The 15,653-nt window shown below is 39.4% G+C and overlaps 1 protein-coding gene across 1 annotated transcript; it reads right to left on the reverse strand.

The window, feature by feature from the left end:
• Positions 1-325: 325 nt before the first annotated feature.
• LOC139710576 (telomerase protein component 1-like) lies at positions 326-12,898 on the reverse strand (the record flags this gene model as incomplete). The annotated part of the gene is made up of 14 exons (XM_071622500.1): positions 12,813-12,898; positions 12,094-12,332; positions 11,088-11,156; positions 10,007-10,113; positions 9,127-9,260; positions 8,326-8,459; positions 7,632-7,727; positions 6,429-6,581; positions 5,791-5,927; positions 4,951-5,059; positions 4,242-4,349; positions 3,461-3,634; positions 1,149-1,336; positions 326-501 (listed from the first exon to the last, which is right to left on the reverse strand). Coding segments are annotated over exons 2-14 (1,777 nt in total), but the record flags the coding sequence as incomplete, so codon positions are not given.
• Between the last annotated feature and the right edge of the window lie 2,755 nt (positions 12,899-15,653).

Consider the following 15,653-nt stretch of genomic DNA (forward strand, 5'->3'; position numbering starts at 1 on the left):
GTTTGCACATTTCCCGTTGATGAAATTTGCACATTTCCCGGCGAGACGTTTGCACATTTCCCGGCGTTTGCACATTTCCTGGCAAGACGTTTGCACATTTCGCGGCGTTTGCACATTTCCCGGCGAGACGTTTGCACAATTCCCGGCGTTTGCACATTTCCCGGCGTTTGCACATTTCCCGGCTCCACAGGGGGGGGTCCTGACACACATTGAGGTTAACCCAATTAAGACTAGCCCTGAGTATATTTGGGCAGGTGTCTATGGGAAATGTGTGTTATAGTAAAATCAGTTTGTCCTCAATGGGTTAAGGGCAATGTCCACTCACCTTTCTCCTTCTCTCCCTCCTCCTCACAAGGCATCAGGTTGTCCTCATCTCCAAGGATACTGAGCAGCTCTGTCTCCAGGAGCCCCGATGAGGAGCACTCCAGGAGACATAGGGTGGCTGTCATCAGGTTCCCTCCGCTTTCCTCTTCAAACCTCTCCAGGACCTGCGCCAGGAGTCTGAATAATTCGTGAAGTCAAGTATGAGTTGTTTTGGGCCAAAGACCATGGCGAGTTAAGCTAATCTAGCACTGTCTTGATGTAAACTGTTGGAACTGCATTCTACATAATTGGTTAGACAATGTCTCCTTCATTCGGTACTATGCAGACTACCATAGATTGAGGAACAGTACCAAGACTTGCAGATGTTCATGTATGCTCAACGCTATCTAAAAAAGTCCATGCACAGGTATGCCCGAAATGGTATAACAAGGACTCAATTACTACCTTTACTTGTTTATGTTTTGGGATCAAGAATGATTCTATCCCATGTATCTGACAACAACAATTTGTTCTTTGTACAAGGAGGTTCTTCCCTAAACCACACTTGCACACATTTTGTGTTCAGACCATACAATGGTGGTGGAGGCACATACCCTTGGTACACTCTTACCTGATATGTGTTTGGCCTGTCTATATAGCCATAACTGGAGATAATGCTCATATTGTGTAAAGTTATAGAACCTAACTGCATAATAACAGGAATACATCTGTTTAGGTATTTTTGACTATGTTGGTCATTTTATTGTTTACTATCTGTGCCAAATACGAACACTGATGAATGTTAATCAAAACAACTAAGTGACAAGAAAGCAAGTGCTACTCACTCTAGAAGACCATCAGCCAGCATGTTGATTTTGTCAGTAACCTTGGCAAAGACGCCATAGACTCGGAGCTCCTCACAGGCAATGGAAAGCCAGAGGGGATTCTGGGAAGCCTCTTTACTCAGGAGACTCACCATCTGTTCCTTGTCCAGCCGCTTGTTGAACTTTCCCAGCAGCTCTGACACTATCTCCTGCAAGCCACATGTTTGGTTTCATACATCAATGGCTAAGAACCAAACGACTTGGTACAAAACTCTGAGTGGCTGCAAATCATGTCCAACAATTTGGACTACTGTAAAAGTGGATATTTTCACACAGGAATTTTTTTTTTGCACTCGGCCGGGTGACACAAATTTCTCGTTTTCAATTCCGCGGAATCAGGACATAAACTACTGGAACATACATTATATGACCGGTTACAACGGTACCAGGCAAAAGTCAGGAATTTTGAAATTCATTTTTTCGTTGATTCTCATTGCCCATATCCTAAGCTTTGCATTGATATCAAACACTTGTATTCTCCCGCACCATAAGTGGGCATATAAAGCAAAATATACTGCACTTTTTCATTTGTTACCCTGACAATTTTTTTTTTCATCATTGGGGACCCTTTCGAAGGCAGAAAAATTGCTAGAGCTGGCAAAGTCACGCTTCCTGTTGTTTTGTTTTGTTTTTCGAGCTATGCATGTGTTGCATTGTGCAGTTGTATTTATTATATAAAAAAACAAACAAACAAACATGACTACTTAGCTTGGTGCAATTTTGACATTTAGTATTTGAATATTGGTCATTTATAACCATTCCTTTCCTCTACATACAACACGCATACAACTACATGCAACATGCAACAACTTTGTAAATAATCCCTCATCATAATGATCAATTACATACAATACTCAAAATGTATAACTGATGTGGACAACCAGGAGACAATTTACAATTATGTCATAATTTGTTTATTTTGTTTTGTCTTGTTCTTTTTCTCTTGTTTAATTACATTGTTGATTTCTTGTATTTTGTTGAATTTGCTGAAGCGCTTTCTGTCTTCACAGAGAAGGAGCTATATATGAATACAATTCGACCTCCATTATCCGGCCATGTCGGGACCGGCGCTCATCCAGATAAGCGAATTGGCTGGATATGGGAGACACAATGTTAATGTATATAGCTGCCGTCCAAGCTGCCGTCCCAGTGCACTGGCAGCTAGGCAGGTAGCGTACCCCGCAACAGTGGTGTAATCTACGCTAGCCTGCGCAAAATTGTAGTCCCTTCTTCACAAAAATAAAGTATATCTTTATGTGAAAATCATACATGTTTTTACACCTCATTAGATATTGAGAAACCTATCATGCACATCTCAATGACCGATCGCGATATGGCCTCGACTGCGCCATGATTTACTGACAAGTTTTCCATCCATGTTCTTATGGTAAATTTATAGATCATGACTGCTTACTTTTGCGATGATAATGTGGTGTGAATTTATGTTAGTTCTGTCGGGAATATTGTAGGTAAATCGTGTGAGTTTTGTAGAAATTTTAATTGAGTTTAAAGTCACTGTTTTTTCTCAATTTTTGGATGAAAAAAAATAGTCCTTCACTGCGTGTACGCGTCCGGATGATAGAGATTTCCGGATAAAAGGAGGCCGGATAATCGAGGTCAAATTGTATTGGTTTAATATTGGTTATCTATGCACTAAGGGTGGTATTCTGAAAATCTTTGTTAGTTTCTTCCTAAGTTTTTTCCTAAGCCAGAAACTTAGGAAGTGCCTAGGAAAGACAAAATTGGTATTCTGAAATGTCTTCCTAGGCACTTCTTAATGCAAATTAAGCCATCCTTATCCCCACCCACGTCCTTTCCTAAGCCAATACGAAATGCCGTATCATAAGGAACTAACCAATGTCTGCCACTGACAATCGCATATTACTGTGACGTAGGGTCAAATACACGAGTGCGCGGCATGTCCCCTTTCTCACGCTCATTTCGCGCATCAAAGTACATGAACGCGCAATGACTGACAAGCGCGCCTATCACGATGCTTGCAGTTTGCTATTCTTAACAACGTACTTAGGAGAGGGGTGGAGCTTTCCTAAATATTTTCCTAAAATTCTTTCCTAAGTGCATTCTAGAATACCAACTTCTTCCTAAGTTAGAAATTTGCATATTCCCGCCCCCTTCCTAAGTTTCTTCCTAAGTCTACTTAGGAAGAAACTTAGGAAGATTTTCAGAATACCACTTAGGAAAAAATCCTGACTTAGGGAGAAATTTCTTCCTAGGAAGGATTTCAGAATACCACCCCTGGTCTCACAGCTCACCTGTCTGGATTCAATGTCCAGTGGTGTCACTGGGACTTCATTTGGTTTGACCGTCCTCTCTCTCAGCAACCTGTGGGGAGGCGTGTCATCAATTGTGGAGAACACGCATCTGATCTGGGGTGCAAGTTTCCGTGGCAACCACCTCAGTGTTGATGCAGTGCGGTCCTCGTCGAGCTACAAGATACATCACAGTGATATGACATGACAAAACTCACCAGCTGTCATTCTTAAAACGAAACAGATATAAAATGTCGATTTATTCCTAATATAGTCCACATGTAACACAAGAAAGGTCGTCTGCTTTCATTTTTCATGAAACAGAAATTATACCACAGAAGTACCTGTGCCCTTATTCAGCTGTGTCAAGTGAATTGCTTTACTGACACAACTTTATCCTCATCAAGTGACATGATACATAAAGAGACAGAACATGGCAATGGTCACAGGATTTTCCAACAAAATACACGGCATAAGAACATGCCGAGTTTATTTCATGATGATAAGCACGACGTAAGCTTATATCATTATGCAGTTATCAAACACATAAAGCCAAACTTGAATCAAAGTGACAACTTTTCAATGCAGTTGTATTCTTTCTGTATTGTGAGTATGAAACCTATGCTATACTTTGACCATTTGCTATTTCAATATCTTTGAGCTGTACGGATTTGAACTCCCAAAATATGCAACATACTCAAAAATTAAAAAAACAAAAACAAACAGACAAATAAACATAAAAACACAAAATTAAAGCAATTACTGCCTGAATCTGAAGAGTTACCTGATTTAACGCATCAATGATGATTATTGTAGGCACAGTGTTTGGATTGGATAGGGCACTGCTTGCAATCTGGGCGGCTGACTCGTAATCCTTAGGCATGTTGGTATCCTGTTTCACATCAAAAATTTGAAAGAATATTGTATGTCTTACTGCCACACATTTGTCTGGCTTGCTAGTGATACAAGGAATTTGAATACTGAATGAGCATTACTGTCCTTTCAGTGTGGGCATACAAGGAGATTCCAATGGACACTAAATAGCAGAATGTCCAAAACTGCACAAAAACTAACAACATATTTCTCCAGTCAGATATTAATACATTCCACAGGCAACACATCTATCCACTGTCTCAATTTACAGACTGTATTGATTCTGAAAATGAAAATAAATTGTAATCTTTAAACACGGCAGCACAGCCCTATCAACAAATTGTCATCATAATCATCATTATCACCATCACTACAACATCAAATACAATCACGAACAGTAACTGCAATCATATATGCACAAAGACATCTTCAACATGATGAGAGATAAAGTTATTCAAAATATATCAAACAACGTTCTCCCAACTTTACGAAAGAAGAAATAGGGTATGACTTCAGACACGGTTGTACTGATTCAGTTTCAGTAACAGCAATTGAATCTTTTACAAAGTATCCAAACATAAAAACTGTAAAAGTAATTGACTTGTAAACCTGGTACTCACGTTGCAGACTTTGAGTTCCCTCAGAAGCCGTTTGACCATCCTCTCAGGGTTGGTGGAACCGGGGATGGCCCCAACAAAGTGGTAGAAGATATGCCACTTTCCTCCACCACTGTCATGGGCATTAAGATTATGAGGACATTTATGGTGTGTTATTCCTGAAAAGTAGCTGCTGTATCTGGTATCCACAACACTCTTATTTCTTATACTATCACAGTAATTCAAACATGTCATAGATTTACCCATTCATTCATTTATTCTTCAGTTTATATAAAGTGATTTCCCGAATGAATGTTTCCTGCTATGCACTTTTTAATCCATCTCCCATCAAGGGTAATCAATAGGTTTGTATAACTGCAAAGACAAGTTGAACTCCATTACTTACTGAAATACTGGTCACAAACACACAGATTCAAAACCGGTTCCAATTTTCAGGAGGAGAAGTCTTGCAACAATGCATAAAAACATACAAAAAATAACATACATGACCATATCTGGTACAAATGAGTACAATCATCTACTGCATTCTCACATGCACACACAATTTAACAAAGATGATTTGAATTCAGTGGAAGGACAAAGGATAAATTACATACAGAAAACTGTAAGAGTGGATATTTTCGCATGACTAAGTTTTTGCACACATTAAAACTCTTCGGTTAAGAAGAGTTTTGCATGTTTTTTTATTCCGCCGAATGAAGACATCAACTACCAGAACATATGGCACGCAAAAACGTTCATATGCTTTTATTTTCGCACTATTTTCTGGTTGCACGAATAGCAAAAATTTCCACTTTTACAGTATTTACTTATAGAGAAAGATACTGAAAGATATTTTTCCACCTTGGGATTTCTCCTTTCTCAGATCTAAGGCAAGCTACATCAGCAACACGTGCAAGCAGGGAGGACTTCCCACTCCCTGGGCCTCCAAGAAGAAGAAGGGGACAGCAGAGCTCCTTGTCAAGAATGTGGGCTTCAATCTGGTGAAAGAAATCATAATGCATAGCTTCAATGGCCAAATACACTTCATCATTTAGCTTAGTACCAATGTTCTTTCATATTAGTTTCAACAGAGCCACAACATGCACCCACACACACAAGAAAATTTGAACAGATTGACATGGGCATATGACCCTCTTGTCATGTAAAGCGACACAAATTACTTCTCCCCCCCCCCCCCCCACACTTTTTTTTTTTCACTTTTATTACTCCTATTCCATTCAAAGGCTAGAACTGAAAAGAATATTAAGTCAACGTGCTGTATATTAAACCGCTGAGGATGGACCGATTTTGCTGCAACATGCATTTCCCATAGATTCCTGCCCAAGGATACTTGGGACTCGTCCTAAACAGGTTATAACACATGCGTACAACAAGGGACACTGCAATTACTGCACACAAAGTTCTAAAAACCAACATTGACAGAAAATGAAGGGGGGGGGGGGGGGTTAAAGGATGGCAGGTAGTGGACAGCCTCCCACCTTTTCAAGAATGTCTTTCCTCCCAAGCAAGATGGCACTGCGGCTCCTCATGAAAGAGTCATGGGCTTCTTTGTCCTGCTCATATGGGTCAAGCTGGCGATTTTCGTCGAGGGGATACTGCTCTGCAATAGCCTTCTTGAAGAAGTCATAGACCTTGGGCACAAGGAGAAATGACAGCATACATTGTATGTGAGGATAACACCCCATGGTTTGTTCTTTGTGACGGTTCATTGTTGCTTGTTTTGTCCTGTTTGGTAATTGTTATACGCCACTAAATGGCAAAGTTGATACTGTTTGCTCTCCGTAATTCATTAGAGATTGTCATCTCCAGCAGGTTGTACACATAGCATGTCTATTTCCACAAATCTCTGAATTGATTTATGTAAGATGTGAACTGGAACTTTCACTGTCATGATTCGAAGTCTTTCTTAATAACAAAGGGACAGTTGCTTAAGTTTATTAACCATTATAATACTGCCAACCACTTGCACATACGAGTGTATAACAGCTTATTACCACTGGTGGGAGAGCATAGGGAATCTATATTTGGAACGAAAAAAAAAATCTTTACTGTGTGGTGCAGTAACACAATACACAAAGGTGAACTGAGGAAAATGATTCCATTTCAATTCATGGACTACAGTCATAAATGAAACATTTTTTCACCGCTTTTCACTCCACATCCTTGCCCTCTACAAATATCCCCAGCCCATTGTCCACATACTGATGTGTACCATCTCCACACTTGAGAAGTATCCCCTTCCTCTCTTGGTAAAGTGGGTCAGTATTACTCAAAGTATGCCATTCAATACACACAGGAACCCAATGGAATATCAAAGTAGAGAGAATATCTCTGAAGTTATGGAAATACAGTAAAAACCTGTTTTAGCGACCACTTGTCTTCAGCGACCACCTGCCTTATATGCCCGCTAAAAACAATTCCCTCGGAGAGAAAGAGCATGTTAAAGAACCAGTCTATAGCGGCCACCTGTCTATAAGGCCACTTTTTGTCTCCCTTGGGTGGCTGCTATAGACAGCTTTGACTGTATAAAGTCAGAGTGCTGACAGCCCCCATATACAAACTAAAGATTGCAGTGGTAAGATGTCTATTTTGATGTGTGATTCTTTATTTGGTTGATTAATAAACAACCGATGGATAAATCTAAGTGATTGCAATGGGATGTTTTTGTCTATAGTTATTACCTTTTTCTTGAATTCATCAAGGCCATCTAGCTCCACTTTGCCAGTGTCTGCATTCACTCCACAGTATGTACAACCATACTTAAACACTCTCTCCATCTGAAATGGTTTGAAAAGACAGTTTCAATACAACATCGGCATTAACTCTTGTTGACACAGTCATACTTGACAACTTTCCCCATTTGACATGGTGGGGTCACAATGACTCCATTCAAACCTTGTATCATTCCCTACATACATGTATGTAATCTCACAAAAAAAATTGACATGTGAATAGAAAATTACATGCACAGATTATATCAAATGATACCCGAATGCTATGTATCATGTCAAATAATCATAATATCTTGATACTGGTATGTTTTTTGAGTGTTATCTCCTGCAGTTTCAAAAAGCAAATACATATAAGCTTCAATACCATTCTCATTAGTGCAAAACAAGTCTTCAGTGTTTCATCAATGCTCGAGTCAAAATACTCTTTCCAGTATTAACTTTTCTGGATTTATCTTATTGTATGAAACATAGTATTTCAAAAAAAAAAACTACGTGAAGTTGATTAAAAGTCCTGATCTACAATGTATGTGTATTAATCTCTTTCCAAAACAAGTACATGCAAATCCTTATAGATAGCCGTACATTTTAATAATGGTTTCTGATTATTACCATCACTACAAATGAGAGAGATAGTAGGGCTCACCCCAAAACGATTCTGCAGCATCTCTTTGAGGACCTTGAGCTTGTGTGGGGCTATGGGGTTTGTGTCCACAAACTCTTCTTGATATTTGTCTGGTATGGAGCTAACAAAGGATTCATCCCGCAAGGCAAACAGAGCTACAAGACAAATTAATGCAAATACCATAAAAGAGAATAAAAGGTAACAAAACAAACACTAGACTCCTGTCGGTCTATCTTTCATCTAAAGCAGATTACATTCACATTACAATCAGTACATCTACATCACTACCTGCATACCTACTAATGCACATTTTATGATACATGACTAGTATAACATTTGATTATGTCCACTGCAGATTGAGAGTGATGAAAAGATAATGCAAGGCTGCACATAATACCGGCACTGGTATAACGGTCCCTGACCACTACAAGTCTCTGTCGGACCAGTATTCTTTGCAGGAATAGGCCAGTAAGATATGGAAAAATTGTGTACCTACTGGTCCGACAGGCAGGTGGAATCCAGTAGAAAAAATGGGTTAGTGTGCAGCCCTGGATTATGCCTAACAGAATGTAACTATCATTCCATAGAAGACAATGAAAGTCCACACATTGATACCACAGATATGATTTACAGTCAACTTTGCAATATCAGTCAGCACTTGATTGAACAAGTAAACATGACATTGTTTTGATCAGTTCTTTTCAATCATAACTTTAAAGAACATCAAACATGAATATTTACAAGAAACACATCAACTTTGATATAAACATCTGAGACAATCCCTCTTAGCAACAGAGTTTCATTTTGAAAGAAAAGACTCACAATTTGGGTTGTCCTTCCGATAGGCTCCATGCATGATCTCCATTTCAGTGATTGACAGACCATTGATCCAGCGGTACTCATTTGCGACACTGGAGGGCACATCATCCATGGCGGGTATCCATCCACATCGCTCACTGTCAAAAAGTGGGGGGGGGGGGGGGTGATAATATAGCAGACTATCAGACTGTGCACAGCAGCCTGTCTCAACATACAGGTGTACAGTAGCCAGCAGGCACCAATCCTGTGTCGCAAGGTAGATTTTCAACTGCGTATCTAGCAGCCAAAAACCCATACAGAGCAGCAGCCTAGATGATAGTGCAGTGTGTTTTTCTACCCACAGTCATGCTGGCCAACAGACTACCTGTCTATAACTGCCACTATTTTTATCTCTCTTGGGTGGCTGCTGTTGACAGGTTTGATCATACATTCTTATTCCTAATCACTATTTAATGCACATTCCTACCTATTCCTGCTCATTTTTACCTACTTTGATGCATACCATACTAGGATACTCCTGTATTATCATGGTAGTATTTTTTTAACAATCAAGATATCAAATTGAAACATTCAATCACTGCTATTCCAAATCGTCAGTTGAGAATGATAACGGCGTTAAGTGACCACAAAACCCATAGCGTTCGAGAAGACTTAAAGCCCTTCTCATTCTCAACAGACGAAATCTGCTCAGTGAGTGCATGGTAATGACAACAAATATGCAGTTTCAAATGAAACTCTGTCAACTTAATTGTATATTCAGCAAAGCCTAACACCATTATACAAGTCAAGCAAGACATGGCATGTGTCAGAAATGGAATGTGCTGAGTATGTCCTCTATCATGGCAGTGCTCTCTGGTAACTGTGAGCTGTCCATACATTGTACCTGGTCATGTTGAGGAAGAAAGGCATAATATTTTCCTGATAGCATCTGTCAATCTCACTAAGACAGGTGCGGAGTGTTTCTTCGGTTGTGGTATCTTTGGGTACACCCTGTGGAAAAACAGAAACAAGATTACCATGGTAAATGATCTGTATGGTTCAGTGGCTTTGCTGATTCTAGAAACCAACTTTACCATAACACTTTTCCCAAGTGAAGCATGCATTTTGACAACCACCATCTCAGTTAAACACAGCTGGATAAGTGACAATATCATAATTCAGTACATAAACATGCTTTTCTATCAAACACTTGCTGAATAATAAAGGTTTACCAAGGGCAAGGAGCGAACGATTTCCATTTTCCTTCAATCACTTATATATGTTTTTATCCAATCTAGTTTCACTGTTCCTCACTATTTTTCTCCTGATTTCTGTTTTGTTTTTGGATTTATTTTCTCTTGAAGTGTTAATTTACCCAAGAAAATAGTCACAGTACGAATGTAAATAGATGTGCACATCTAGAACTTACACCCTGGGTACTGAATGACATAAAGATTAATGCTGATTATTAGAAATTGCATTGGTTTTGTTTTACATTGTATATGGCTGCTACGGAAGCAATGGATGCTTACCAACTCTAGGATCAATGACTTAAACTCCTTGATGGGCAAGGCAATGAGGATACAGCACCTTACTGAGGGGCAAAACTGTTGCAGCCAGGGGATTCAAACCCAGGACCTTAAACCAGGGACCTTATGATTGACAGCCCATGGTCTTACCCGTAGAGCCACAACGGCTTCTCAGATCATATTAATTAATGCAGACTCCATAGAATAATTATGAAAACATGCATGCATCTTTTCTCACTTTTTAACTGTTCTCTTTTGTTCTTGTGCACAGCCGACACCACATTTTCAAAAGTGTGGGGGGGGGGGCAGTTTTTATTTCAGGTGCCACTTCCAGGTTTCATCAGCTAACGAGAAAAAAAAAAAAGGCCTTAAAAAAATGACCCTCTGGTACAATGGTACAATGAGCAACATACAGTATTATTCTCTCTGATGCATCAATACACTGATTTAACATACCCATCTCAGATCACACTCGACAAGATGTAGCCTCCTCTTTTCACACCATTCTCTCAGATCTGGAAAGACCTGTAAATTGAAAAGGCAAACATAAACTGTCATTCCCTTTCAGCTTTGAAAGATTTTTCATAATAATCTAGAGATGTCCTGTGGGGCGACACGGCAATTGCTCTGGTCTTATTTTCTCCATGGACTTAAGGTTAAGTTTAGGGTTAAGGCTGTGATAGGTTAGGGTCATGTTTGAGGGTAAAATTTATGTCTGGCTTAGCACGCAAATATTTCCTGGTCCTGTTGCAAATGTCATGGAACTGTCCTGTGCAACCGGTGTGAATTACAGATGTAGAATTGTGATAACATCTACCTGACAAATCAGGACAATACTCTGGTATTGGACACAAAATATATTCCTATAATGCTATCTTGGACAATAGCTGCAATCTATCTTGGGCAAAATTTCAAAGCTTATGCTTCATTCATACACGTTGCTGATTTTTAGTACCAGGTACATAGAGAAGATAAGGTGGCATTACTATAACAAACTAAATTCAACACTATACTTGCCAATATTGCATCAACACTAAAAAAACTCAACTTCTTTGTCACTGAAGCATAGGGTCTTTAAAAATACTTCAAGATTAAAGTGACACATATACTGTATAGAATATAATTAAAAACAAACAAGAGATACAAAAAATGCTTGAGTACTGAAGACTGAGTGATCAGTTTGAGATCATAAACCTGGAAATGAAAGAGGCATTTACATATTTTTTTTTAATTGTCATGTAAATAACATTATAATTGGCAAGAGTAAACGTTTATTACAGTACAGATGTTTCTCTTTTGTACAGTAATTAGTTGCTTAGAATTGTAAAGCAAAAATGCCAAGGTTCGACTTCCCTGTGCCAAAATTCAACCGCACACAATAACGCTATAAGTTTTACGTGTAGAAGGTGGCCAAATTTTGGACGGCATCATGGTCAAATTATGGGCAGCTTGCTTTAATTACCTCTTTGATCAGCACTTCTCGCTCAGTGTGGAAGTCGCGGAATGTGGACGACACAAAGACGCGTACTGTTTTCCAGCCAGATCGTCGTACAACCACCCGCTTCTGCTGACCACGTGATTCAATAGTTCGGTTTACATTCTCCCATTGCTGATCCACCTCGTAAGGTAAACTCCTTGAAGAACCACAACCCATACTGGATTATCACTCTACTCCTCTCCCTTGGCTTATGCCGAGTCAAGCTGTAAAGTGTAAAATAATGAAGGTGTAAAACAAGGACAAAAATAGTTACACTTAGTCTAGCTTAACATCAGATACTGTAACTGACTGGTTAGGCCAACAGGTAAATTTATATCAGCTCTGTATACTTTAGTGCAGCAGTAGTATTAGCAGATTACAAGTAACTGTTACATAGATTCTATATAGGTACAATATTTATTACAAAGGCCTTAGATTTCAACATATGCTGGAATAAACTTATAAAGACACCATTTATTGCATTATTAGGGCATGCCCAATGATGACAAAGCCAATGGTACATGTATAGTACTGCAATTAATAGACTAGTCTAGCCCATCATCGATCATGGCATCGGCATCATACAACACGAGCTAGATTTCTATATGGCTAAACGTCCCCCATGTCCCACATATGCAACCCTCTCGCCACTCCCTAGTTAATATCAACAAACACAAAGAAAGAGGGAAAAAACATGAACTTACGTTTGACACTTCCCTGTATATTTCAGCCTTTATCATGTCACACGGTGCTGTTCGTATTCAGCACACAGGTTTGGCTAGCGCTCCACTCTCCGATCCGATCCGATAAACGCGAACCGGTGGTACGTACCCTCCACTGCGGCGGGCGCTATCTCGCTACGCTGAAGTCGAGTGTGCGGTGATGATATCCACAGGCCCAAAGAGGTTCTGTGTGTGGGTCGCAGAAGTGCTCGGTGAGTGCGCTGAAAGATGAGAAAGGGAGATGACCCAGAGCAGAATACAGGTGGAATTTGAGGCATCGCGCACGCACGAGCGACTCGTCGTCATTGGGAACAGGTGATTGTTGATTCCGGTGGTCAGCTGCTAGTCTGATGAATCGATCGTCCCCAAACGAGTGATTTTACACTAATACAGCCACTGGACTCTTCAGTGCCCGTGACCCAAGTCATGAAAATGACACCCTTTTATTGGCTCCTGCTACTGACTGATAAATCTAACTGTTAGTCATATGTTTCCATTTCAACTTAATTCACAAACATTCAGAAATTAAAAAAAATCAGCTTATATACGCAAACCCGTCGTTGCGTGGAAACATTGTACAGGTAGGACCTATAGTACGCATACGTCGTACATAGAAAGTTGTGTGGGACCTAGAAAAAAAAAAAACAGAGCTTGTTAAACAAGGTCCCGCAAAATACAGAATACTATATGCAGACAAGTGAAAATGATATATTGCAGAAGGAAGGGCCGAGATGAGAGACACAAAAAAAAAAAAAGTGGGGAAGGAAGAAAAACAGAGACAGTTGTGAAATTGGATGGGATATTCGATATTCAGAGGACAGTACAAGTTTAGCGTAACCGTATCAGACTATCAGTAATGTTATCGATATACGCCATGCCTTGAGCACAGTGTCTGTTAAAAAAAAAAAGAGCATAAAAAATCTGAAAAAAAGTTCACACTCTTTCACAAAGCAATGACTGCCAAAAGGTCAACGTGATACAACGCAAAACCTTGAACGATGAAGGTATAAATACCGTTCACATAATAGTATTTCTGATTTTGTGCATGGATAAGAGCTGTTTTAAAATAGTCTCTATATATTTGGGGATTCATGGGGTTCCCGATGGGGGTCCCCGGGAAAGGAGGGGGGGCATGGTGGCTACTTTTGTTTTAAAAAAATATGATATTCTATATCTGGTTTTCTTCTACTTTCTGTTTTGTTTTGGGTTTTAAATTTACTCCTGAATTGTTACTTCACCAGAGAATATAGTCACAGTATCATATAATATGTTCATTTACAACCAGTGTGAACCTACACCAAGGGTATATTACAATCACCTACAAAATGATGATTAAATTGAAATAGTTTGTTACATTGTCTTTTGGCATCAAAGGGGAAATCCAGTCCAAGAACAAGTTAGTCTGATAAAAAAAGAGTAAAATCTTACTATAGTTCAACGGTAAGTCTCTAATTTTGGGGTTCTGGGGTTCCCAATGGGGACCCCCGGGAAAGGAGAGGGCACATGGTGCCTACTTTTGTTCAACTATGCTATTTTATCACAGTAGAGATAATGCCTGAAAAGTTTGGTGATAAATTTGACCACTAAGATGTAATGTGTAAACAGGCCCTGCCAAAACTGGGCCACCATGATATCTTGAAATGAAAATTGTGTCAGAAACAAAACATTTCAATTCTAAGGCAGTTCTGTTTTTAGAGCAAGGAGGAATACTAATTTAAATATTCTTTAATGGGGGTTTTTGGACCCTTTTAGGCCCTCAAAGTAGGGCATAGTGCAACCCACTTATGCAAAATTAATGTACTATAACCCCTATCATAATACATGTTGCATATCCATAATGTATTTAAAGAACTCTTTAATAATAAGGGCTCCCTCCGGAGGCGTTAAGCGGGACATAATGGTACTCATGTGTGATGTACAAACCTTTTTAATGTATGTTCTATATGCTGTGCAGGCCCGTAGCCAGGATTTTTCAAGGGGGGGTGCGGTCACTAAAAAAGCGGACCTTCGGTACCAATACCAATGATGACACACACACACACACACACACACACACACACACAATTATATATATATATATATATATATATATATATATATATATATATACATATATATATTCTTTGGACGACCGAACTACAAAAGTTGTATAAGAATTTGCGCGCGAAGCGCGCCGCAAATTGTGAATTTTGACTGTTTTAATGACGTTTTAAAGTCTCGAGGAAATTTGTATTTTTGTCTGTTGCATGCAATCGCGTTACGGTATTTCATCTAGGAAATAGTAAAAACTCATTTTGCCAGGAAGTTGCAAAGTTTAATTGTGTTCGAGACTCTGCGCGCATAGCGCGCCGCAAAATTGAGAATAGTGATTTTCCTGGTGTTGTTTTAACTTTTATTTTTTCTATTGTATACCCGCGTTAGCAGGCCTGAAGCCAGGATTTTTAAAGGAAGGGGGGATTGCGTTAATTAACAAAACGGTCCTTTGATACTGTCCCGGGAGGGGTAGCGACAATTAAAAGGTGGACACCATGCTCATACATGGACTTTAAAAATGGCCCCTAAACGAGTAATGATCATATGATTTTTTCGGGCCTTAAAAACAAGTATTCCTTAAATGTTTCCTGCACCCTAAAGAAGTACTTCATCATGATTGAACAATATACCATTTTTCCCAAATTTCGGCCTTTTTGATACCCTTTGATTATATACGCTCGTACATCACACTTTCCATCTAATCCGTGAGAAAAAACGACCCCTATTACGCGTTTTCTTTAGCGAGTATGGTCACGGTGTCCACCTTTCAGTTGGAGTTTTCCATCCCGT

Source organism: Diadema antillarum, unplaced genomic scaffold (assembly GCF_040938485.1).
Source record: "Diadema antillarum isolate AM-2024a unplaced genomic scaffold, OU_Dant_1.0 seq00001543_RagTag, whole genome shotgun sequence".
NCBI lineage: Eukaryota > Metazoa > Echinodermata > Echinoidea > Diadematoida > Diadematidae > Diadema > Diadema antillarum.